General features: G+C 48.3%; 12 protein-coding genes and 1 non-coding gene across 14 annotated transcripts; 7 read left to right on the plus strand and 6 right to left on the minus strand.

The window, feature by feature from the left end:
- Positions 1-258: 258 nt before the first annotated feature.
- On the plus strand, positions 259-2362 carry Pmar_PMAR016119 (hypothetical protein; the record flags this gene model as incomplete). Its single annotated transcript, XM_002765278.1, has 11 exons — positions 259-361; positions 415-463; positions 513-582; positions 654-803; positions 852-943; positions 998-1123; positions 1212-1329; positions 1546-1644; positions 2038-2123; positions 2170-2255; positions 2286-2362. The coding sequence occupies 11 exons, from the start codon at positions 259-261 to the stop codon at positions 2360-2362; spliced, it is 1056 nt and encodes a 351-aa protein (XP_002765324.1).
- Positions 2363-2555: 193 nt separating this feature from the next.
- Pmar_PMAR016120 (prefoldin subunit, putative) lies at positions 2556-3146 on the plus strand (the record flags this gene model as incomplete). The annotated part of the gene is made up of 5 exons (XM_002765279.1): positions 2556-2675; positions 2746-2813; positions 2857-2926; positions 2967-3019; positions 3071-3146. The coding sequence occupies 5 exons, from the start codon at positions 2556-2558 to the stop codon at positions 3144-3146; spliced, it is 387 nt and encodes a 128-aa protein (XP_002765325.1).
- Positions 3147-3806: 660 nt separating this feature from the next.
- On the plus strand, positions 3807-4888 carry Pmar_PMAR016121 (hypothetical protein; the record flags this gene model as incomplete). Its single annotated transcript, XM_002765280.1, has 4 exons — positions 3807-4049; positions 4092-4239; positions 4285-4376; positions 4607-4888. 4 exons carry the CDS (start codon positions 3807-3809, stop codon positions 4844-4846), a joined length of 723 nt encoding a protein of 240 aa, XP_002765326.1. The 3' UTR covers positions 4847-4888.
- A 55-nt stretch (positions 4889-4943) lies between these two features.
- Pmar_PMAR016122 (hypothetical protein) lies at positions 4944-6182 on the plus strand (the record flags this gene model as incomplete). The annotated part of the gene is made up of 7 exons (XM_002765281.1): positions 4944-5118; positions 5161-5171; positions 5203-5363; positions 5426-5597; positions 5645-5724; positions 5775-5908; positions 6142-6182. 7 exons carry the CDS (start codon positions 4944-4946, stop codon positions 6180-6182), a joined length of 774 nt encoding a protein of 257 aa, XP_002765327.1.
- Positions 6183-6272: 90 nt separating this feature from the next.
- On the plus strand, positions 6273-6355 carry Pmar_PMAR016123. The gene has a single exon. It is a non-coding gene; the product is annotated as a tRNA-Tyr (tRNA).
- Positions 6356-8306: 1951 nt separating this feature from the next.
- On the minus strand, positions 8307-8897 carry Pmar_PMAR016124 (Peroxiredoxin-2, putative; the record flags this gene model as incomplete). The annotated part of the gene is made up of 1 exon (XM_002765282.1): positions 8307-8897. One exon carries the CDS (start codon positions 8895-8897, stop codon positions 8307-8309), a length of 591 nt encoding a protein of 196 aa, XP_002765328.1.
- Positions 8898-9679: 782 nt separating this feature from the next.
- On the minus strand, positions 9680-10411 carry Pmar_PMAR016125 (Peroxiredoxin-2, putative; the record flags this gene model as incomplete). The annotated part of the gene is made up of 4 exons (XM_002765283.1): positions 9680-9949; positions 9997-10113; positions 10160-10270; positions 10322-10411. The coding sequence occupies 4 exons, from the start codon at positions 10409-10411 to the stop codon at positions 9680-9682; spliced, it is 588 nt and encodes a 195-aa protein (XP_002765329.1).
- A 160-nt stretch (positions 10412-10571) lies between these two features.
- Positions 10572-10866, minus strand: Pmar_PMAR016126 (conserved hypothetical protein; the record flags this gene model as incomplete). Its single annotated transcript, XM_002765284.1, has 2 exons — positions 10572-10797; positions 10838-10866. 2 exons carry the CDS (start codon positions 10864-10866, stop codon positions 10572-10574), a joined length of 255 nt encoding a protein of 84 aa, XP_002765330.1.
- Positions 10867-10975: 109 nt separating this feature from the next.
- On the plus strand, positions 10976-11969 carry Pmar_PMAR016127 (G patch domain containing protein, putative). The gene is made up of 5 exons (XM_002765285.1): positions 10976-11174; positions 11225-11314; positions 11365-11480; positions 11526-11615; positions 11666-11969. The coding sequence occupies exons 1-5, from the start codon at positions 10992-10994 to the stop codon at positions 11781-11783; spliced, it is 597 nt and encodes a 198-aa protein (XP_002765331.1). The 5' UTR covers positions 10976-10991; the 3' UTR covers positions 11784-11969.
- Positions 11970-12425: 456 nt separating this feature from the next.
- Pmar_PMAR016128 (calmodulin, putative) lies at positions 12426-13191 on the plus strand (the record flags this gene model as incomplete). Its single annotated transcript, XM_002765286.1, has 5 exons — positions 12426-12544; positions 12588-12673; positions 12713-12837; positions 12884-13027; positions 13072-13191. 5 exons carry the CDS (start codon positions 12426-12428, stop codon positions 13189-13191), a joined length of 594 nt encoding a protein of 197 aa, XP_002765332.1.
- Positions 13192-13996: 805 nt separating this feature from the next.
- Positions 13997-16372, minus strand: Pmar_PMAR016129 (Protein white, putative). 2 transcript variants are annotated; one of them, XM_002765287.1, is made up of 3 exons: positions 16264-16372; positions 15867-16212; positions 13997-15815 (listed from the first exon to the last, which is right to left on the minus strand). In XM_002765287.1, exons 1-3 carry the CDS (start codon positions 16350-16352, stop codon positions 14427-14429), a joined length of 1824 nt encoding a protein of 607 aa, XP_002765333.1. In that variant the 5' UTR covers positions 16353-16372; the 3' UTR covers positions 13997-14426. The 2 variants fall into 2 exon arrangements, with proteins under 2 accessions (XP_002765333.1, XP_002765334.1); XM_002765288.1 differs by having other exon boundaries at positions 13997-16212.
- A 2008-nt stretch (positions 16373-18380) lies between these two features.
- Pmar_PMAR016130 (hypothetical protein) lies at positions 18381-18810 on the minus strand (the record flags this gene model as incomplete). Its single annotated transcript, XM_002765289.1, has 3 exons — positions 18381-18509; positions 18553-18702; positions 18754-18810. 3 exons carry the CDS (start codon positions 18808-18810, stop codon positions 18381-18383), a joined length of 336 nt encoding a protein of 111 aa, XP_002765335.1.
- A 1528-nt stretch (positions 18811-20338) lies between these two features.
- Pmar_PMAR016131 (protein disulfide isomerase, putative) lies at positions 20339-21872 on the minus strand (the record flags this gene model as incomplete). Its single annotated transcript, XM_002765290.1, has 2 exons — positions 20339-21695; positions 21751-21872. The coding sequence occupies 2 exons, from the start codon at positions 21870-21872 to the stop codon at positions 20339-20341; spliced, it is 1479 nt and encodes a 492-aa protein (XP_002765336.1).
- Positions 21873-21900: the final 28 nt, after the last annotated feature.

Here is a 21900-nt window from a genome sequence, read left to right on the forward strand (position 1 = left end):
TGGCAGATCGACGACATTTATAGCTTACAGCTCATCAGGCTTATATGCGGGATTCCCCTTCGCAAATCATAGGTTCGGAGTCAGTGCTCGTCCGGGCTCCAATTTCAATAGGTATAGTCTGTTGTCATAGGAACGCGGAGTCAACAGCCTCGTATGCTCGAGCCACTCCACCTCCTATTGGAAGTGTCTCTGGTTCGAGCCCCGCATCCTACGTTTTTCCGATATTTTTTCTGCATTGCCAACTAAGGCTTGCTGTCTATGCCTAACAGAGCCCCCCTGTCTGCCGAAGAGGTCCTCCGATTGTCGCGGACTCGCAAGAAGATAAAGGCAGTAGTCGCTAGAAGGGACGATAGAGCTCGTCGTGAGTACAGCCATCGATTCACAGCTTGAAACGGTTCGTCCATCGCTCCTCAGGCGAGCGGCCTTCAGCGGAGAGCATCTTAGTAGGGAGGACCGGAGACAGGTGTGGCTGGGCAAGTGTTTAGTAAGACTATTAATCTGTGAGGTTTCAGGTCGAAGCTGCCTGAGAATACAGGCGGCTCTGTGGAGGGACGAATACTCACTTTTAAAGACATAATTCAGGTGAGTTGGGAGTGGGTGCTGGTTTGATAGGCTTGGATCCTTGGTTCGATTCTTGGGTCCTACACCTTCAGATCATCCGTGAAGACCTATACATGCCGTCGCTCACCATCAGCGATGACGATCTCAAGCTTCTCTTCCGCACGTTGTTGGACTCCTCTCGTTACCAGAGGCCGCCACCGTCCGTGGATAAGAGTGGGAAAATGAGAAGACCGCCTCAGGCTGTGAGATTCCTGCTGCCCTCCTAGAAAAAAAACATATGATAGTAATAGATACTAGTCGAGGAGTTCGTAAGGTTTATCACTAGAGAAGGCCTTGAGCTCAAGGTAGTTGATAGGAATAATGAGTTGGTGAAGTCGTTGAGGTAGTAGTAGTGGTAGAGTGTTGGTCGTCGCTGATGCTTATCGTGATATGCTAGGGTACGCAGGATAGTTAAGCTAGCTATACAACAGTACTTGAAGAGGACACAGCTGCAGGGCTTCGAGGCGGGGTTGAGAGAAGATGACCTCACAGAGGAACGGCAACTCGGGGATCTGTTTCGGAAGTAGCACTCGGAAGGTCCTAGGTTCGAACCTAGCATCCTGTATCTTTTGATTTTCGGGGGTTTTAATGTGGGAATTGTTATCTTCTAGATATGACAAGGAGAAACGAGGCGACTTGTCTATGGTTGGATTCACTCGTATCATCCGGAAAGAACTACAGATCAGCAACTGGGACGTTAATGCTGAGAGACTTCAACAGATGTTCCAGGTAGTGTAGTGGTTACGTCGTCTCCCCATCAGTCATGTGACTCGGGTTCCATTCTCGGTAGCGGCATTTTTTTGCTCTCAGTTCATAGACGCCGATGGGTCGGGTGAACTTTCCATTGCGGAGATTCAGGATTTCATTCATTCGGAAATAGAAACTCCAATGATTACAGTATCTACCTACTTCCTATTATGACAGTAGACCGTGTACTTTCTATAGGCCCTCGAGGCTGGGGATGAGGATGTCTGCACATCCCCTTCGAAGACGGTTCGGGAAGAACTCGCTAGGCGTTCGACAGGCATCTATGACTGCGAAATGGTGATGTCTGCTGTGGCCCCGCTCCGTTAACACTGATATTTGTACTCAAGTAGTGTTAGATTATATATTCGTTTCTCTAGCTGGCCTTGGAAGTTTCCTCACTTTTGAAGTTTACACACGATTTAGGGCAGAAGTATACAAGAACTAACAACAATTTCCCGAAATTTCTGCTTCTTCACTGAAATTCCATGTGGAAAAAAGGTTCACTGGTTGCTTAGTTCCTACCCCTAGTCTACTACACTTTTCTAGATCTATCCAAACAAATTTTGCTAGTGTATTAGTCTCGGGTAAGATGCACATTCTCCAAGTTCAAATATTGCCATTTTAATTTCTGGTGATCGGGAAAATGTGTAGTAATATTCGCTGAATTATGTGATGCTATGTGTGGATTAGGTAAGATCGGAAATTGTAGATCCCCTCCTAAACCCGTCAGAGGTGGGTAGTCAGGCCTTTGAGAAGAAGCTGAATAAGAAGTCATCGTGAGGCGGTATGAACGTATGAACGTGGATGATTTCAGTTGGTCAGGGCTCGGCAACACCCATTTGAAGGGGCACATGATGGAAGCGTGGAACTTGGGCTGGATCCCGATCGTGAATCAGAGGATCCGGATGGTAGTTTGATTCGAGTGAACTCTATTATAGAGCGCTTGGTTAAGATTGGTGTTGATGTTGATGTAACGCGTTTGAAGCGGAGCATGTCTTGTGGCGGTTACATGTGATGAGGAAAGGAGTTTTTTGTTAAGTGGAGGGCAGCTGTATGTGGAATATGCGTTTGGATTCCTCTGCTGAGCTCAGGAGCTTCCTCACTATGAACGTTCTTGCTCAAATTTAGGTAGGAGTGTAGAATGTCTGTAGTTGAGCATGTACATATTTTCCATAGTCTGTTCTCCTCCTCCTGTTACTGTATAAAGCATGTCGGCTACAGCTACAGGAGACATCGATGTCACCATGGATGATCAACTTCGTATTAATAAGTTCAGCAGGCTCAACCAGACCTATGAAGAACTGGAAGGGGAGGTATTGCAAATGAAAGTAGGTCATAATGGTGAAACATGTCCACGTCGTTGTTACTCATTTGCATATGGTGGCTTTTTGACGTTAGGAGAAGCTGAAGCTGTGTGAAAGCGCAGTCGAGGAGATTGAGTTATGCATGGACGACGACGGGCTGATGTGAGTGTCGTCACTGTTGGTGTTTGTGCAGTTGTTGGGGTAGGTTGAGCGTAGGGGAGTGTTACGTGCCTGTTGATGAGGACGAGGCTTTGGAAAACGTGGAGAATAAAAAGGTAGTATTTGGAGGAGAGTTAGCATGATGGTGGTCTTTAGGAGGAACTAACATCGGAGATGGACCGTCTCACGCAGAAGAGCGATGCAATACAGTAATGCACTTTATAGGGATATCAAGTGAGGACGGCCTTTTGTGATTTCAGCGAGGAGATGCGTGAGCTCAAGAGAGTCCTGTACGCCAAGTTCGGCGATACCATCAATTTGGGTGATCGTGAGTAATTTCTATATACTGCCGATATCAACGTCTTGCGTTGCGGTCAAGGATGAATATATCGATTATCAGGGCGAGCGCTAAAGTAAATGCGCGAAGTCGTATTGCAGTCTCGATTCTTCTATGGGATGTTCTCATTCGTAGTTGTAGGATGATAATGGTTCTGCATTCGGTAAGCGGAGCGATGCGGATGGTCAGTCCTGCATTACGTGAGAGGAATGACCTTCGACTGACTTGCGTTAATAGGTAGTATCATCAGGCTTCAGTCTCGTGTGCTTCTCTAGGAGTGTTAGGTTGGTGACCATTGAGAAGTAAGGATGATATTATATTCACTATGAAGTGATGGAAGAACCGGGAAGGGGCTGTCAGGGTTGGCTCAGGGGTAAGGTAGGGGCACTTGAGGGCAGAGAGGAGGGGTGCAAGATGAGATAGCTGGGCTGGCAGGTCGGACGTAGAAAGAGAGACGTTGATGAATATGCGAAGACGTTGCGGAGGTGTAAGAGAGTCAGAAGGTAGATGAACTACATAGGGTGGGAAGGGGAGGTTTGCTATACCTGAATTCCGTTGGTCTGGGACTTGTCTGAGATTCTTGGAAGATGTTATGGTCTCTCATGATGGACGAGAGATGGTTCTGATGGGCATTCACTGTTTGGTTGTTAATACAATTTATGGGGGTATGGTTGAGAGTTAATATGCAAGCTATGATGCATCCTACGGAGGCTGTTCATAAAGACCCTCCTTTCTACGCTCTCGTCAGTCCAGCTGCTGGAGGAGGAGGTCATTATGATTTCGGAACAGGAGAGGAAGGAGGAGGAGGGCTAACTGCCTTGTTGAGAGCAATGGTGAATGAGGATTCGAGAGGAAGTAGTGTAGAGTCTAGTGCTGGTAGCGGAGCGAAGCGATCCCCGAATGTAAGTTTTCACTGAATGTAATTCTGAATCGTTTTGTGTGAGGTTGAGAAGTTCCCCCCTCTGATGGAGTTGAGGAAGAAGATTGAAGCCTTGGATAGAGAGGCCACAGGAAGGAGAATTCTCAATCACAAATTAGAGGCTCTCAAGGCTCAGCTCGGCCACTCACAGAAGCATGTTAAGGAGTGCTCGGGTATAGAAAGGCGGCGGGGTTGGCTGGCTATAGTTATATAATCAGATTTTACGGAAAAACTCGCACAAGTGACGTGGGAGGCCTATGAGGAAGTTTTGAGGCTTCTGGGTCGGCCGAACATAGTTAGAGGAGAGGCGGTAAGATGAGGGTAGAGGTAGCAGTGTGGGAATATATGCGTTTGGTTTCCTCGACGCCGCTTTAGAGTTTCCTCACTAATTATAGAAGTCCATATACGAATCCGAGTAGGAAATAGTTGAATATTTCCCAAAACTCCTCACAATTTCTATTTCGACACCAACATATGTGATTGACAATGTGCATATTTTACCACATTGAGAGGTAGCGTTGGGGGATGCGTCCTTTTTAGGAAGTGCTCGATGGTTTGTCTACTGAGGACTACACTGAGGAGTTGAGGGAAGCATTGGAGATGGAGAGGGAGTTGGTGAAGGCTAATGAAGAGTTGGACGCGGAAATTAAGGCGGAGATGGGAGGGAGAATTGCGATACCACACCGTCGTGAAGAAGCTCCGAAAAAGCAGGTGAAGCCGGTGTCGGAACTGGACCGCATCTTGCATGAGTTCGAGGCCTTACAGAAAGAGAGGAAGTGACGTCATGGGATATAATCGAATTATGCAAGTTAATTTCCAATCACTGAGTGGCTTTGCGTTGCTCTTTTGTGAGTTTGGTCACTAGATTGTTCAAGTCATGCCTAGGAAGGAGAGGAAAGGACCAGATCTGCATCGTGGTGGACACGATCATGTTATGAATCATCAGTATAGGCCAGTGATGCACGATGCACCCCATGGTGATTATATTGACCACCCCTATCATAGAGATCATAGCAACTTGGGACCAGAAGGTCACAAGAAGCATGGGAAAGGTGAGGGTAGGGAAGTGGGAGGAGATGTCACGGTTGGCTCAGGTCATAAGGAGGTCAGTAATGCTCCGGAGTCCGCTCTAACAGATCACAATATGCAGCAGCATGAGCGTGGGAGGCAAGCTCAGGGCAAGCATCATCACAATCATGGTCATGCTCATCATCATCCACATGAAGGTCATCATCATGGGAAAAACCATCATTACCATCACCGCCCGAACGATCACAGAAAAGATGAGTGGGAGACTGTGCAGAGAGGCTTGGTTGCGAGCGCCTCGCAAACTTCTATCGGGTCTGCTCATGGACTTAGCTTTGAGGAGGCGTCCATGAAAATGAGCTCAGTGCCAAAGAAGCACTTTATGAGTGAACAGAGCGATGCGGAACAGCTTTCATCTGAGGAGAGGAAGACAATAGGCAATAGGAAGATCAGAAGGCAGAGGTCTCAGGAACAGCAAAGGAGGGACAAGGCAGTTCGAAAACAGGTGTTATTTGCCTTGGACAAATATCTGAGCTCAAGCGCGGCATTCAGATAAATAATCAGTCGCCAACTGGTCAGTCCACTAGGGAGTCATTCCAGGTCTTCCATCCCTTCGACAAGCAGTTCCCATCGTAGCAGACGTGGCAGATCTGTTCGCCACTTTACTAGGTGCTGTACTCAGTTACATGGGACAGGAGGACTCCAAACGAGTGTCGACCTACAGTCCATGGGATCCCGACTTCGTGGGCCACGCGGCTCATAGACCTTGGCTCGGTAATGATGATGAGGAGGAGGAGAGAAGCAATAGGAAGGTTGGTTAGCATCACACTGCTTAGCATTGTGCGTTGATCTCTCGCTGTCTCAGAGGAGTAGTAGGAAGAGCCGGAAATCACGGAAAGGTCAGTCCATGCTGATGCAGAGTGTCGTTGACTTGTTGCAGGTAAGTCGAAGTTTTCTGGACTGCGACGGCGGAAGTATCAGAAGACATATGAAGGGCAGTGGGGGAGGTATGATTGGTCAGCTACTGGGAGCGCATCCAATTTGTGTAGTTATTATCCTGTCTCTCCGTGGAGTGAGGAATGGTCATTAAAAACATATCGCAAAGGAGGCAGATTGAGGGGGCAAAGAGCAGATATGAGAGTAAGGCCGGTAAAGAGAAAAGTATCGATATTACGAATACCCGGCAATAGCTCAGTTGGTAGAGCGTCCGACTGTAGTGATTTAGTCATCGGATGGTCCCTGGTTCGATTCCGGGTTGCCGGACTTGTTATACCTATTTTGTCTTCTATTGGAACTTACTAGCCTTAATCTGCGAGGAACGGCCTTGGCCGCATTCATGAGACGTTCAATCCCTCTCAGAAAGTCCGCCATTTCCAAACTTACTCCCCATTCGATGAGCGATTCGCTACAGCCTGTCGAGTGAGCTTCTATGAGTAGGAACGAGTACCTGTCGGATGTGATACCACTGATTGATTCTTGTTGAATAACGATAGATACGATGATCCTAATGAATGGTTCACGAGCTACTCGCCTTGGAATAATAAGTTCCCTCATCGCTTCTCATCTCGAAGGAATTGGAAGAGGAAGAATAATAAGATTGGCCGATCTTATAACATCCCACGATGGAATCAAATTGAGAAAACTGCATCCCAAAAACATTCACAACAGTACGTCGTCGGAACCTCTTGAGGGCATGACCAATGCCTTGTCAGACTATCTAAGACACACAACGGGCCCTATGCTGCTTCGTATCAGTCAACTCATCCGGCTAATACATTCGATAACTCCAATGCGAGTGGGCTCGTTAAGAGCGCGAGTGCCGCCAGTATCGGCAGTTACAGCTTCTTCAACTTGTCGTCTGCTGAGCTGACCGCCGATGGCTCGGCCAACCTGATAAGACAGCTTTCCCAAAGTGGACCATTCCAGACCAACCTTCCCGATATTATAGACGCGGCTCGGTATAGTCACCAGACGCTGGCGGATGCCTCTACAAGTATGTCGTTCGGGAGCGGTAACTATTATATGACGCCGAGCCCGTACGTATCGACTTCAACGGGTGAAAGTCAGTATGCCTCCTTGAGGCACTCGACTCAAGGTAAGCACTGGAGCGGCTCGTGCCGGACTGCCCCTTGTTAGCTGCTGTGGCTAGTGTTAAGACTTTGCCGAGAGGCCCAAGGTATACACCACCTAAATCTGAGCATCCACACCATCAAAGAGCCCATCATGGTAAGTGAGATGATACGAAGCAACTACAGTCCTTGTACATTGTTTGAGTCATGAATAAACGATACCTCAGGAAAACCGCATCATCCTCATCATCATGGCAAACGTGGACACAATCACGAGGAGGACGGCTCGGTAGGCTATGGCTTCATGGTTGTTGTTGTTGTTCCTACATGGTCACGTCGTCTTAGCCCACTGTCTTCCAGAAGATGGTTGCTGCCAATGACGAACGTGTGATGCAGCAACTGAATAATGTTGAGAGTGAGGATCAGGCCTAAGCTCAGGGAGGCGATGATCAGCGCGTTGTCTCTTCAGGGAGGCCAACGCAACAGCTACAGCACTCCTCCTTCAGTACTTCAGCTATACACATGAATCCAGATGTCATCAGAGCTGGGTGAGATTGCTCAGTTGGGGAGACGACATATATACACTTTTCAGGTTGGTGAGACTACCAGCTCATGAGGTGGATGAAATTCCGCAACCAGTGAGAATTTCCGCGTTCTCTACGATTGCAACACAAATCTATTTCCTCAGGTTGCATCAGCCTTCCCAAGGTTTTCACCTCTGGCGAGGCTACAACACCCTCCCCCACAAGGCGTAATGGGTCAGCATATGAACCCCCTTGCTGGCCCCAATCCATTCTCAACGGCCAATCTCTTCGGCATGCCATCTACTGGGTGAGGAATATTCACAAGGGCTACTCATTGAAAGTCAGCTGGTATTCAGATTTGCCCTACATTGAAGACGAACTAACTGACAATAGACCAATTCGTGCAGTATGTTGTACAACAAATTCTTCATCTACAGTAACTCATTTCATGATAACTTCTTCATGACAGCAGGTGTTTATGGTCAGCGAGTGTTTTGAGTTCTCCCCATTAGTACACGTTTCTAATAATAACACGAGACGGTGAGCTGGAAACGCACGCACTGTATGCGAATGCCACATTTAGTAGGCAACAGGAGAGAATATTCCAAAGTGTATAAATACTTAGTTGGTATGCTTAAGGAGATAATTAGCAACACCCTCAGTAGTGGGGATCATAGTATCTAGACCCTTCTTCCAGTTCATAGGGCAGACGACACCGTGCTCATCGGTCTCAATAACGGTATCCAAAATACGAAGGACCTCATCAACGTTACGGCCAAGAGGAAGATCGTTCTTCATCTCAGAGCGGACAGTACCGTCCTTACCGATGATGAAAACACCGCGAAGAGCAACGCCGTCGTTCTCAAGGAGGACGTCGTACTCACGAGACATCTTCTGGGTGTGATCGGAGAGCATGGGGTAGCATAGCTGAGTTCCAATACCGCCATTCTTCTTCTCGGTGTGCTTCCAAGCCTTATGGACATCAGCCGAATCAGTAGAGCATGCGAGGACGACGGCACCGCGCTTTTCGAACTCAGCCATCTTCTCGTGGAAACCAATCACTTCACTGGCGCAGACGAAAGTGAAATCGCCGGGGTAGAAGAAAAGGACGACATACTTGCCCTTGTAGTCTGAGAGCTTCACATGCTTGAAAGAATCATCGGGCATGCAGGCCACCAAATCAAAGTCGGGAGCGCTTTGCTGAATAAACATTGTATGAGAATAATAGGGTCGAAACAACTGAACAAACGCCTTACATACCATACACCATAGTCTTACATTCGTTCGCAATAGGAAAGGCTGACTTCTAACGACTCCGAGGGGTTGTACAGGTTTTAGCTAAGCTTTGAGGCCGATCGCACAAACTGTCTCCCCAAGGAATCGTCGTCCCTTTGTGTGATCGCGACAGATCGACTCGAGATTCGGGAAGCTAGGTGAGACAAGTGAAGTTCAATGACATTAATTCCTCTGGGTTATAAGAGGAGATGGAGAGTTCACTGTCAGATCTCCGCCCTTTTTCCCCGTGACACCAGCGTGACACCAGCGTGACCTCGCGCGATCTCCCCACGTTTCTTATAGTATTAAAGCGTCACCTAACTATTTCATAGGACACCTACAATACACCACCCTGAAATGGAATTTCAAGTCATACCGATTCAGCAAGTCACGCTCCTTAAGACCAGTTATATTGGCGAGCAGTGTGGACCGTTGGACAGCCTCGTATTGTAAGTCCATGTTGTTAGGTGATGAGTTTATTCTTCCAGGCAATTTTTTCATATTCGCGTTAGTTCACACGTTGTGTACTCTCCTTGATAACCATATTCCACTCAGCATATGAAGCCACTATGGGAAATCTGAGATGTGCCTTCGAATTGTTCCTTATCACTATCAAGCACGCAACTCCAGTCACACAATAATGCCCTGAATAGCATCGAAACGATCTGCAGATCTGCCACTAGGGCTTATAATAGGTGGAGACAAAATCATCAGGTGTTTCATGTGTGCTTCATGAGGTAGTCAGCAACCCCATCTGTACTCGGTATCATGGTGTCCTTCCCCTTCTTCCAGTTAGCAGGGCAAACCACGCCATGCTCGTCAGTTTCGATGATACTGTCGAGCACGCGGATAACCTCGTCGACATTGCGGCCAAGTGGAAGATCGTTCTTCATCTCAGCACGGACTCGGCCGTCCTTACCAATGATGAACACACCGCGAACAGCCACGCCCTCGTTCTCGAGCAAAACGTCGTACGCACGAGCCAGATCCTGACATTGGAGAGCATTCCATAGAACGTAACATGACAACTTCTTACCTTATTAGTATCGGCGATGATGGGATGGTTAATCTTAGTCCCCACGCCACCCAGCTTCTTCTCAGTGTTCTTCCACGCTTTGTGCACGTGCGCAGTATCACAAGACGCGCCCAGAACCTACTACGGTCGATAATACTGAGTACCGATACCGATACAAACCTACGACGCAGTTGCGGCCCGAGAACTCGGACATCGCGTTGTGGAAACCTATAGTTTCGGAGGCACAGACGAACGTGAAGTCGGCTGGATAGAAATACAAGACTACGTATTTTCCCTGAGAACCAACTTGCTGATCAGCGTCGATCGTACGATCGTTCGACTTTACCTCGTAGTCCGAGAGCTTAACGTTCTTAAAGGAGTCGTCAGGCATGCAGGCCTGAATGTCAAAACCCGGAGCTTGCTTTTGGATGAGCATGGTGATAAGTTCGGGACCGTAGAACAGCTTGGGGGGGGGAGGGGAAGATTTCCTATCGATGTGAATTGATACACTCAATGCCACTATGGAATAGATTAGAAACACACGAATGCCACATTTAGTAGGCAGCAGGAGAGAATATTCCAAAGTGTATAAATACTTAGTTGGTATGCTTAAGGAGATAATCAGCAACACCCTCAGTAGTGGGGATCATAGTATCTAAACCCTTCTTCCAGTTCATAGGGCAGACGACACCGTGCTCATCGGTCTCAATAACGGTATCCAAAATACGAAGGACCTCATCAACGTTACGGCCAAGAGGAAGATCGTTCTTCATCTCGGAGCGGACAGTACCGTCCTTACCTGATACCAAGCAGAAGGCTTCTCTACGTAGATGGACTCAGTAAGTGTCAATTCGCTCTCAACCTGACAGCGAATCTAATGAACCCAGCCATGATGAACTCAACTCACATCAGAGAAACTCGCGCGCGCCCAAGTAATCGATATTTTGCTGATTTGACTCGAATATTCTCGGAGTGCGTGACATCTTTGCTATTCGAATTCAGTTGTTGAATAGTAAATGTCGAGAAAGTACTACGAACGTCTTGTCACTTCAAGTGGAGTCACTTCTAAGAAGTTCGAGTCAATTCTCGGTGCCAAAATCCTTGGCAAATTCGGCTGGAAGACCGGTGACGGCCTCGGCGCGGATGGTCAGGGTATGACCGACTGCTTACAGGTCAAACGCCGTGAAGAAAACGAAGGGGTAGCCAGGACACTTCGAAACTGACCTGAAATGAATATTTCGGCATTCAGTTGGGTCGCGAACTCGAGAAGAAGGAGTCATCAGAATGGGAGAACTGGTGGGCAGACAGCTACAACGCCATTGCTAGGAAACTCGCCAAAGTACACCATAGGAGTTCGAGAGTTTCCCATTAACGTTTTCGTGCTCTCAGTCAGTGGCAACTACAAGCAGTGGCAGCGACGAGTCTTCGGATGACTCCTCTGATGATGACGGGGGAGGACGGACGACGGCTATCAAACGCGCCGATATGCAAAAGGGAAAACTTCGGTGAGTTAATGTGGAAGGAAATGTTATAGGAGCTGTCATGATCAGTCGGATAATGCGGCAAGAACGGGAGGCTACGACTAAGAAAAGTGAGAAGGAGAATTCTGAAGAGGAGGAAGAGAAAAAGCAAAAGTCGAAGTAGTACAGGGAGTGTATAATTTTGGTAGAAAAATTTTTACACTACCCAGGAAGCATCATAAGGAGAGCCGTAAGCATAAGAGAGTCGTGGCTGAGGAGGAGGAGGAGGAGGCACCTAAGAAGAAGCATAAGAAAAGCAAAAAGTCGAAGCGGTCGGCTGAGGAGTGATTGACCACGAGCCTTCAGTGTAAATAGCATGTTGGACGCCGTTGATGACGACTTCAGCATTTTTCCTCGCCGCGATTCCGCGAAGGAGCGGTATGATGGTATTTTCTCGTATTTCTCTGGACTCCATTATCTGCCTGCTACTGTACGTATTACTCGACAACATCGCCATCTCAACAGATTGAGATTGTCTAAGTGCTGTTGAGTTCACGTTCAATTCACTAGTCGTGGGAACTTTCATTGCTCGAATGCTTCCGTACGGACGGCTGAGAGGTCGGCATACTTACTACAACCATATTGCACCGATAAAATACTCAAATGAGATGTGTAGCGACGAAATGGTGTTATTCACTGGGGGTGAAAACGGCAGGTTTTCGGTCACGATTTCGGTTGATTTTTGGAGTCGCGATGAAGACAATGGTTTTCCAGTGCCGCCATTATCATCAATCACGAGTGTCGGAATGTTTATAGCATCTGCTCGGAAAAGCTCGACCCTGCACTGCGGCGTTCTCGATAATATGGCTGCTATTTGATAACCAGTAACGCTGGAGCGTTAAACACGGAAGAATATTATGTTGGGGTTGTAGTCGTCGCGGATACCTATCGAATTCTAAACATATGCGCTTCAGATTGGTAGTTGATCACATGTCGGGTAGCTCTGGAGTTCCACGGCTGCCTATGATGGAAAGCCAACAGCAAGGAGGTCCTTCGGTGCGACGAGCCAGAGTGATGACCAGACTGCAGCAGATTGAACATACCTCCAAGTACGTGGATGGACGGAGTCAACGGTCGATGTTGTTGTTGAAGGTATAGCGACTGCTTCGCTTTGCTGGACCAGGACGAGGATGGTCTCATTGGCCCAGAGGAGCTCATGGTTGCTCTCTCATCCATAGGTTGGCACTTCTCCAATACGCGGGGTACACGTTGGACAGGTCTCAGGCCAGACGCAACTGAAATCGACGAACTGATGAAGGAAGTGTCTCAGGGCGGCGGAGGAGGTGAGATTCCCGGCATTCATAAAGATGCTTTCGAGAAGTTCTTGGAACGCCACTTCACCGTAAGTGTCGGACTAGCAGTTCCGCTGGAGGCTCTCTTAGTCTCAGAGTTCTGTCCACGCTGCACCGCATCAGGCTGCGGCGACAGAGTTGAAGACTGGATTTCAACTCCTTAGCGGAGCGAAGCAATTGGTTGAGCCTAGCGACATCCGAGTGATGATGGCCAAGGTTGGCACGGAGCTGACGGAGGAGGTGTGGCGAGTGGAGATTGTTGGGAAATAAAAAGGATGTTTCAGGAAGCTGAAGAACTGGTTTTCCAGCATGATCGTGCCGACAAAGGTGGACTCACTCTGGAGGAGTTCGTGGCTATGGTCGCCGATACTAATGCAACAGCAGGTCTAGCCAAGATGATTTGACTTGTCGGCCATGTGCATGTATGGTTTGTTCCTTACGAAGAGCATCTTGAGTTACTTTGAGTAGCTCCCGAGGGGGGAGTACCCAGATGTGTGGATTAGCCCACGTTAGTGTTGGTTGCCGCGTGGATGACATTTTCTCAAGCGTAGAACATGTAATGGTTCTACTGTGTTTTGTATGAGGAACGACCACTAATGCAGAGCTGACGCACCCACATTGATCAGCGAACATGGGAAGTGTGAGCGAGGACTAGCAGGTCTCACATAGTGCATGCTCCGTTCTTCCGAAGACCTCTGACATATACTCACATGGATCGCGTTTTGAATATGAAAGGTGACGTATTAGATAGTAAGACTCGTTTAGAGAGGTTCTCGACGATTCGTCCACAACAAAATTTCAGGGGAGATTTTCTGGAGCCAAAGGTTTCCATTGTATAATTTTTGTGTCGGCTTCCAAATTTGTGCATTTGAATTGAACCTCATATGGTGGTTCCCATCCGAGCCAGGCGGGTCGCCAAAACCGCCTCCATTCACTCTGATTGAAATTATGCTTGTGAATAGGTCCACGATTCGCGGATTCGAGTCAAGCACTCCAACAACCGGAGTAATTGCACGAAATATTGTGGTAACCACAATGTGGTCACCAAAGAACCCCAGATATATCCCTCAGCGAAAACCGGTGACTGGATAGCCTGTTCCAGAGGCAAACGATTGATTCTATACCGGGTTATATCGTGAGGGGACTTTTTCAGCTCACCGATGCTAATAATTCGCCAACCTAACTCTTCAACTCAACAACAACTCGCTTACGATGGAGAAGACAAAAAATAAGACTCCAATAAATAACGAATGTGAAGCTCTATCGTCGTGATGTTCTACCAAGAAGCGCGTACACGGGCATCTAGTACTAGTTACGAAATAAGATTCCCATCACACAACAGGGTACAACAGCTCTGGAGCTCTACGCTATTCCTAGCCTCACTACAGCAGTACAACGTCTGCTTCTCCTCCAATACTGGAGTGTAACACAACGAATAGGCAACGACTGCTAGTTCAGAGTCGCCCCGCCTTCATCAACGCACAGAAAGTGTTCGCCTGGGCGCTCTGCACTCATATAGCAATCATCTACTTGCTTTCAACAAGGACATATAACTTTTTCAAATGTTATAAATGTAGTTTATCCAGCGGCTGCAGTATGCCGCAAGGATAAGTGCGCAAGAATAAGATTCTATTGAGTATCAATGAACATAGCGAGCCTTGCGCCTGAGCACGACTATGGTCAAAATACGGAAAAGTATAAGCATGCCGAGGAGCACGCCAATGTCAAGACCGAGTAGATTGGCGTATATAGAGTTCATCTTCGCTAGAGTCGGCATATCGAAGCCGAACTCAATGAAGTAACCAAGGTTCACGCCGTACTTGAGGTATGAGATGTACTGTCCCCAGCGTAGCCACACAGGAACCCTGTCGAGGCTGATGAAAAGGCCAGAGAAAGCGATTTGAGGCATGAAGAGCAAAGGCATCAACTGCATGGCTCTGGTTATGGTTGAAGTAGTAGCACCCAAGAGCTGCGCCAGAGAGGTTGATACCAGATTGAGCAGCCATAGAAGCAACAACCACAACACGAAGTTGCCCTGCAGATTCACAATCCAGTAAAAGGCGACGACTTGAAGGAAGCATTCCAGCAGTGCCAAGGGTAATTCCACCATGGTCTTGGATACCACATAGGGGATAACCGAATACATGCCACTGGTGTACTCTCTTAAGAATACCATACGTTGCTCAGGATAACGGATAATCGCTGTTTGAGCTGGACCGAACAGCTGCATTAAGCACATCATAACTACAGCAGAGAAATAGGGCTGAAAGAGTCGTACATTCATCAGCCAGAAGAGCTCTGAGCCTGGTCTACCAGCGTTATGGAAGATACATCCCAATAGTAGGGTCGTGAACAGAACCACAATATAGCGTATAATGAACACGCTAGGTTCCCTCATAACGGCTTTGAACTCACGTAAAGCGAGCATATGGAATTGTTTATGAAGGCCGGCTCGATATGGCGGTTTAATATTGCGAGTATGAGCAGCTCCATCAGGGACATCCTTTTCCAGAGTAGAGCCGTTAGCATCACGACCATCGCTGATCTCAGCCTTGTATGCTTGAACTAAACCGGCAATGACCTCAGGTCGCTCAGTCTGGAGTGTGTATAGAGTGAAGTCCGCGAGATTGTAATGTGGTGGGCAGGTCAGCTTGGCATGCTTAATAAAGAAGTCAGAAAGGGAAGTCCTCAAGCCATGGTAGGCAATCTCCCCTTCGCTGATGACCATGACCTTGTCGAAGAGTTCGAATACTTCACTTGAAGGCTGATGAACTGTCATAAGAACCGTGACACCAAGCCTGGCCAAGCCCTTGAGGATCCTCGAGGTCGTCACAGCCGCATAAGAGTCCAAACCAGTTAAAGGTTCGTCCAAGAATATCATACTTGGCTGAGTTATCAGCTCCACCCCAATCGAAGTCCTCTTGCGTTCGCCACCAGATATACCTCGGGTCAGTTGGTTTCCCACCATAGTAGTCTGACAAGAAGTCAGGCGTAGGTACTCCAACATATCGTCGACGATAGTCTTAATCTGACCACGGACCAAGGATCACACCTATGCAAACCGTGTATATCATCTTACCTCTTGCTTGCTCTTATCCAGTTTTAGAGTTGCCGCAAATTCGAGTATCTCTCGAGGAGTGCTCGTCGATACGAGAGCATCCTCTTGCATCACATAAGCGATGCTATCACGGAACTTCGAAGGAGCCGTAACCCGACCATCTAATGTCACCACGCCTTCGACCTTCAGGTTGCGACCAGAAGGATTCTGTCTTCCACTTAAGATGTTCATCAGAGTAGTTTTACCAGACCCCGACGGGCCCATAACGGCTGTAAACTCCCCCGGGTGGATAACACCCGAGCAATCCTTCAGAATCTTGCGTTTACCAACGGTGAAGTTAATCCCCTTCCATCCAAGCGAAGGCACGCTGAAGGATATCAGAGTACTGATAACACGATAAGGCCGTTGCATGGCTTACCGTTCTGGGAGGGGGAAATGTAGTTTACCACCAGAAAAAGTCTCTACACCAGTTTCCAGGTCTCCTCTTCCGTTTATCGACGGGTCCATATAACAATGAACTACTGGAGGGACCAATAGATTTATCAAGACCACATCCCTTCTCCGAAAACCAGGTGTCCAGCGAAAAGAACAGCTATGAAGAGCCTTGGCTCTGTCGAGCGTAGCATTCATTAACACACTTCAACCACGCTCGTCTTACAGTTGGATAATTTTTGCATGTGCTTGTGCTCATTCTGAGCACGCGTGCACAAGGTCGGATAGATAACAGAAAGCGGCAGCATGAACAACGACGCCAACTACTGCCGCAGTAGTTATGCTCAACTGTGATATGAAAGTTTATCGGTCCATGTCAGTTCATTAGGCTAGTGTTGTGAGAGAGATGCCCAGATATCATGCAACACGATAACTTTGCATGGTGCATGGCGCACACTGCGTAGGCGCACAATGCAGTGAGGAAGCTGCGTCGTTGACCTACAGTTTCTTCTAGAAGAAATTCCAACTTTTCGAACCTTGTATATTCTGCAACTGTTGTCTTGATTAGACCAACAGTCCTGACGTATATTTTGCCGAGACCTCAGCCTGTCGTCCAGACCTCAAGTCACAGACCGTGCGTCCCACGCACTGCTTGTGAGCACGTGCTGCTGTGAATTTCGTGGCGAGTGACTTTTTAAGCAGCGTCGTGCATGAGAAACCCCAACTTAAGGCGAATAAGAAGATCTCCTCAAGCTCTTCACTCTTTCTAAGCACTCAGTGAAACACTCAACGTCGGGTTCTAGCGTTCTTCAGGGCCTCCAGAACGCTGATGCTACCGTCCTGTCTCTTATTTCTATGATGCACGCATGCGCATCAGCCTGACCTAGTGATGCACTATCGGCCATCCTCTCTTCATCTGGCCTACACTCGATCTACTCAAGCCCTCTCAGTGCTTTCTATCGTCAGTACGTACTTGTATCTTTTCTTCGTGTCTAGTGGTGCCAGAGGGATTCGAGCGAAACAGAAACGCACCTTAGCTACACTCTCACAGCAAGAATCACATCAAGAACAACGTCCCGTGAGAGAGCAGGAAAATCCTCTATGTTTACGCGCTATGGAATTATGTGAGATCCCGCGAGAACGAGAACGAGAGGCATTGTGCGTTTGACACTCCAAGTGTCATGTCTATCTCGCATGAGGAAATTATGATCAGTTACGATCTCATGCCCAAAGTGTGACACTTCAAGTGTCAACGACTCTTATGAAAATAAGTTGAACGATGAGAGGTTTTCAGTGGACCAAGAGAAAATCAATTTCCAGGCTCACAAGGAGCGAGCGAGCCGACTCATTGGAAATGCATGGCAAGAGGCATGTAAATGAGAGCCTTCCATCGCGTGGATACCTATCCTATCCGGATGCCATCACAGTGATGCAACCAGTAGGTGAGCTATAAATGATAGCATGAGACCGTGAATTGAAGAGTGTCTGTGCTCTGGGAGTGGCAAGTCTCGATTAGCAGAGAATTCTAAGCTCAACACAACACTCTATCCAAACAGTGTCAATTGAAGATTGAATGCCGTTTTCTTTGCCACAATTTTTGACGCGTTCGAAAGGCACGAGTAGATACCGGAGTTGACGGCCTTGAGGAAGGGCCAGATGAGAAAGGTGGCGACCCCACCAAGTCCACGCCGACCCCTACCTGAAGACTTTCCCAGTAGGAGCATCATCTTGGGGTGTCGCAGAGCTACCGCTTTGAATAGACGTATCCACTTCTCAGTCTCTCGAGCGTTCCTACACCGCATAACGACTTCAGGCTGACCGCATGCGTGGGAGCATCGGAAGAGCTTCAGCTGGCTATGACATGCAGGTGAGCGATCATCGTCGTCATCGGATACGACAATGGCCACCTGGAATGCTGAGCTGTTAAGGGAGTGTGAGGAGGTGGAGATTCACTTTCATAGAGTCCTTCGAGAAGGACAGGATAGGCTCAGGCTCATCGGGCTCGGCAAACACATTGATGTCGGTTAGCGACACGCAGATATACGCGTACCTCAGCAGTGCCTCTCAGCGTATCATTCGTAGCGAGAAGTTAACCAGCGTATGTTACTCGAGTTCTCCCTGATGACGCTGCTGCTTCCGCGGTGTAATCGCAACCAGACCCCCACCGACACAGGCAGTAAGTCTTGCGAGAACTCTGCTTATGGACTTCTCTAAGAGTGCCCATTGACCAGCCTGATCGGAAGATCCATCGAAAGGATAAACACAAGGAGCTCACTCTCTCCTCGGCATCGTCCGCTCTAACCTTAGCACTCGACAATTCGCCCTTCAAGACTTGAACCTGGGCTCTCAAGTCCTCAACTGAGGGAAGCTCCCCTCGAGAGGTGCGCATGTTGCTGGTCATCAACTCCGACATACGTCTAAGCTCCTGCGAGGGACATGCCCGAAATCAGTTCTCCATCGCTGATTCATAACCTACCTTATCCTGTTTTCTTATAATTTCCTCCATCTCCATCACTCGTGCTTCAAGGTTCATCGTAGATCCTGAACTATGATCCTGAGCAAAGTGGGCATGTGTCGCTGCTGGGCATAGTCCACTCACCTGAGACTGTTGGTCAAGACTCCTGCGACGTGATCGTCTAAGTTCTCTCTCGAGCCCATCGATACGGTCGGTACTCTCTCGCAACAGAGCCCTATAGCGATCATTCTCCTGGCGCAACCGGAGGACCTAGGCGGTGTGATCACGACACGTGATCCCGCTGGCTCACTTCCTCAGTGGCATCTGCTGTGTCCGGTAGTGGTGACGGGCTCCAGCTATTACCGTCACCATGAATGCGCTCAGGAGCGTTATGGGACCCATCTAGGTGGCTATGGGAGGTGGCTTCTGCTTGCGGGGACGTATGTGGGGTCGATTGCTCGTCATGAACTTCTGGATTTTTAGTCGGTTGCCGAGCCCACCCAGACGAAGGTGATGCCCCGAGTGATGGGTGTATGGTAGTCCTTGAGACACCTTCCTCATCTCGACCACCTGTTGGTCGCCTAGCAATGCGTGTCGCACTACGGTTACACGATGACCAGGAGGCCGAACCTGAGCATCTCAGATGGATGAGGTTGATACGATATGGGATATCCGTGAAAGGTTTTGTCTACTGTGATCTTCAACTGTTGACCCTCGTCTAGAAGGCTCTCGAGTCGTTGATGAGTCTATCTCGGTTTGGAGTGCATTAACGCGTCTCTGCAATTCCTTCAGTCGAGCTGATGTGGGGGATTGTGCTCGCTGCCGACCTTGCATGGTTAAGTTTCCATAAAGTCAGGTCATGCTGAAGGATATTCCATAATTCTAGAGGGCTCTAACCCTTGCGACCTTCCCATGAAATACCAAGATTGCTCCATGAATGCGAAGAATCGAATTCACAAGCTCGATAACACAACTTCCATGTATTTTCATGTAGGTTCCCATTTTTAATGAGGAAACTGTCGTTAGCAACTCACCGAATCGAGATGATGCCAGCGGTATGGACGGATATATCCGTACTTGTAACATTGAAACACATCCAACATTGACTGATGAAGGTCGCGCTCCTGATACAGAGAAGCGGACGTTTAGAACAGTTTTCTTTCAGAAACCGCCAGTGGAGGAAATAATGTTTTTTCATTCTCACAAAGTGGAAATTCACAACCTATCTCGAAGGCCTCAGAAATCATCCAAGACCCAAAACAACCAACGATCTAGGATGACTCCCATAACGACACGAAGTGATCTGCTATGACGCTCGACCACAGAAGGGGGCAATCTGTTGTACCTCACTAAGCAATTATTGACCTCACCCACTTTTAACACGACCCCGACTGAACAGAAGCATTGTCGCTATCAACACTCAGGTCAAAACGACATTCACACGAAATACTCGACTGCATCCTATATTGGACCAGCAGACCGTGAATAACGCTGATGAAATCTACAATGTAGAAAGTATCATCAACCCTTCCTGACTTCTCATCAACAGATCGTCGAAGTATGTATATATTGAAGGTCTATTATGGATTATCTGAATTCATATTTCTTACAGTTCCTCGCCCTTATCGGCCTCAGAGTCCTCCTCCTCGTGAGCAGCCTTGCCGGCAGCAACGCGCTCCTTCAGACCCTCTGAGTTCGAGTGGTGCTCCTCAATCCACTCCCACATGCCCTCAGCCTCACGAGGACCATCGTACTTGATAGGCTCAGTCTCACCAGCCTTCACATAGAAGAGACTAGGGAAGCCTTCCCAGGAGATGCTCTCAACAGGAGAGTCATTGGCAGTGCCATCCATCTTAGAGAGCACGACCATGTCATCGAGACCTGACTCAGCGATCTTCGTAGCAACCTTCTCGTACTCAGGGGCAAGCCTCTTGCAATGACCACACCAAGGGGCGTAGACTTCAAAGAGAACATCCTTGTTGGGCTGGAACACGTCCTCCACTAGAGTGGACCCAACGACAACGTGGATGGGCTCGTCTTGAGAGCTGGGCACAGGCTCAGATTTCAATGTCGGCTCAATAGAACCGTCAAGAACATTCTTCAAGAACTCGTCGACCTTGGGAGCAGTCATCTCACCAGTGTAGAGATATTTCAGCTTGTCACCAGCCTTCTTGTTAACAGCAAGAGTAGGAAGCTCAGTCACACCAAGCACACCCTCGAGGAACCTCTTGAACTGAATAGTATCAATGTAGAGGAAGGCGAACTGGTCCTTGAACTCCTCGGCTACTTCCTTAATGAGAGGACGATATTCGTCGGCGACCTTCTCAAGATCATCGCTGGACTCCATCTCGAGACAGGCCCAGACAAGACCCTTTCCAGAGGTCATGTACTTCTCGTAAGTCTCACCGTCGAGAACACCGAAAAGAGGAAGTGTGTTGTCATCGAGGCACTTCTTGAGACCATCAAAAGTAAGATCATCACAAGCGACAGGCTCCTCACTCTTATGCTGAACACTCACAGTCGGCTTCTCAGTGTCAACCGCAACATGGTAGAAGGTGAACTCCGTCCTCTTCCTAGCAGCAATCTCCTCGAAGTCAGTAGAGGCTTCAGGCCCCTCATAAACACAGATAGGCTTCGTGCCGGCCTGCTCCTCAGCCAGCTTACGACTGCTGATTTCCTTAACAGCAGGACCAGTCATCTCAGTGCACCAACTCTTGATCTCAACCGCAGTACGTCCACCACTGTACTCTGACTTCTCACCATCAACGAACCAGAACATCGTAGGGAAACCTCTAATGCCATACTCCTGAGCCATCTTCTTATTAGCAGTGGCATCGATCTCAGCAAGCACCAGCTCCTCCTCGCCCATCTCCTCAGCGAGCTCATTAGCAGCCTGCTCGAACTCGGGAGCAAGTCGCTTGCAGTGACCACACCAGGGAGCGTAGAACTTCACCAAAGAGTATCTGATGAGGAAATGATCACAATCACACGTAGGAGGAAGAGTAAGCCGGCCCTTACTTGTGACCCTTGACGAAGTCGTCCATAGTGTCATCACTCAGCTGGTGAACTTTCGACTCCGACTCAGCAGCGGCGAAAGCCACGGCAGCAATTGCTGCAAAAACTGCGGTGAATTTAACCATGAGAAACAATAGAAACTCACTAACATTT

This window comes from Perkinsus marinus (genome assembly GCF_000006405.1).
Source record: "Perkinsus marinus ATCC 50983 genomic scaffold scf_1104296975560, whole genome shotgun sequence".
Classification (NCBI taxonomy): Eukaryota; Perkinsozoa; order Perkinsida; family Perkinsidae; genus Perkinsus; species Perkinsus marinus.

Bases quoted from the DNA above. Each gene is read 5' to 3' on its own strand.
- Pmar_PMAR016127 (XM_002765285.1), top strand. From the start codon at position 10,992: ATGTCGAGAAAGTACTACGAACGTCTTGTCACTTCAAGTGGAGTCACT. The intron at 11,315-11,364 runs GTACACCATAGG...TCGTGCTCTCAG, and splicing joins TTGCTAGGAAACTCGCCAAA to TCAGTGGCAACTACAAGCAG. The intron at 11,616-11,665 runs GTAGTACAGGGA...TACACTACCCAG, and splicing joins GAGAAAAAGCAAAAGTCGAA to GAAGCATCATAAGGAGAGCC.
- Pmar_PMAR016129 (XM_002765287.1), bottom strand. From the start codon at position 16,352: ATGGACCCGTCGATAAACGGAAGAGGAGACCTGGAAACTGGTGTAGAG. The intron at 16,213-16,263 runs GTAAGCCATGCA...GATATCCTTCAG, and splicing joins CATTTCCCCCTCCCAGAACG to CGTGCCTTCGCTTGGATGGA. The intron at 15,816-15,866 runs GTAAGATGATAT...GTCCGTGGTCAG, and splicing joins TGGATAAGAGCAAGCAAGAG to ATTAAGACTATCGTCGACGA.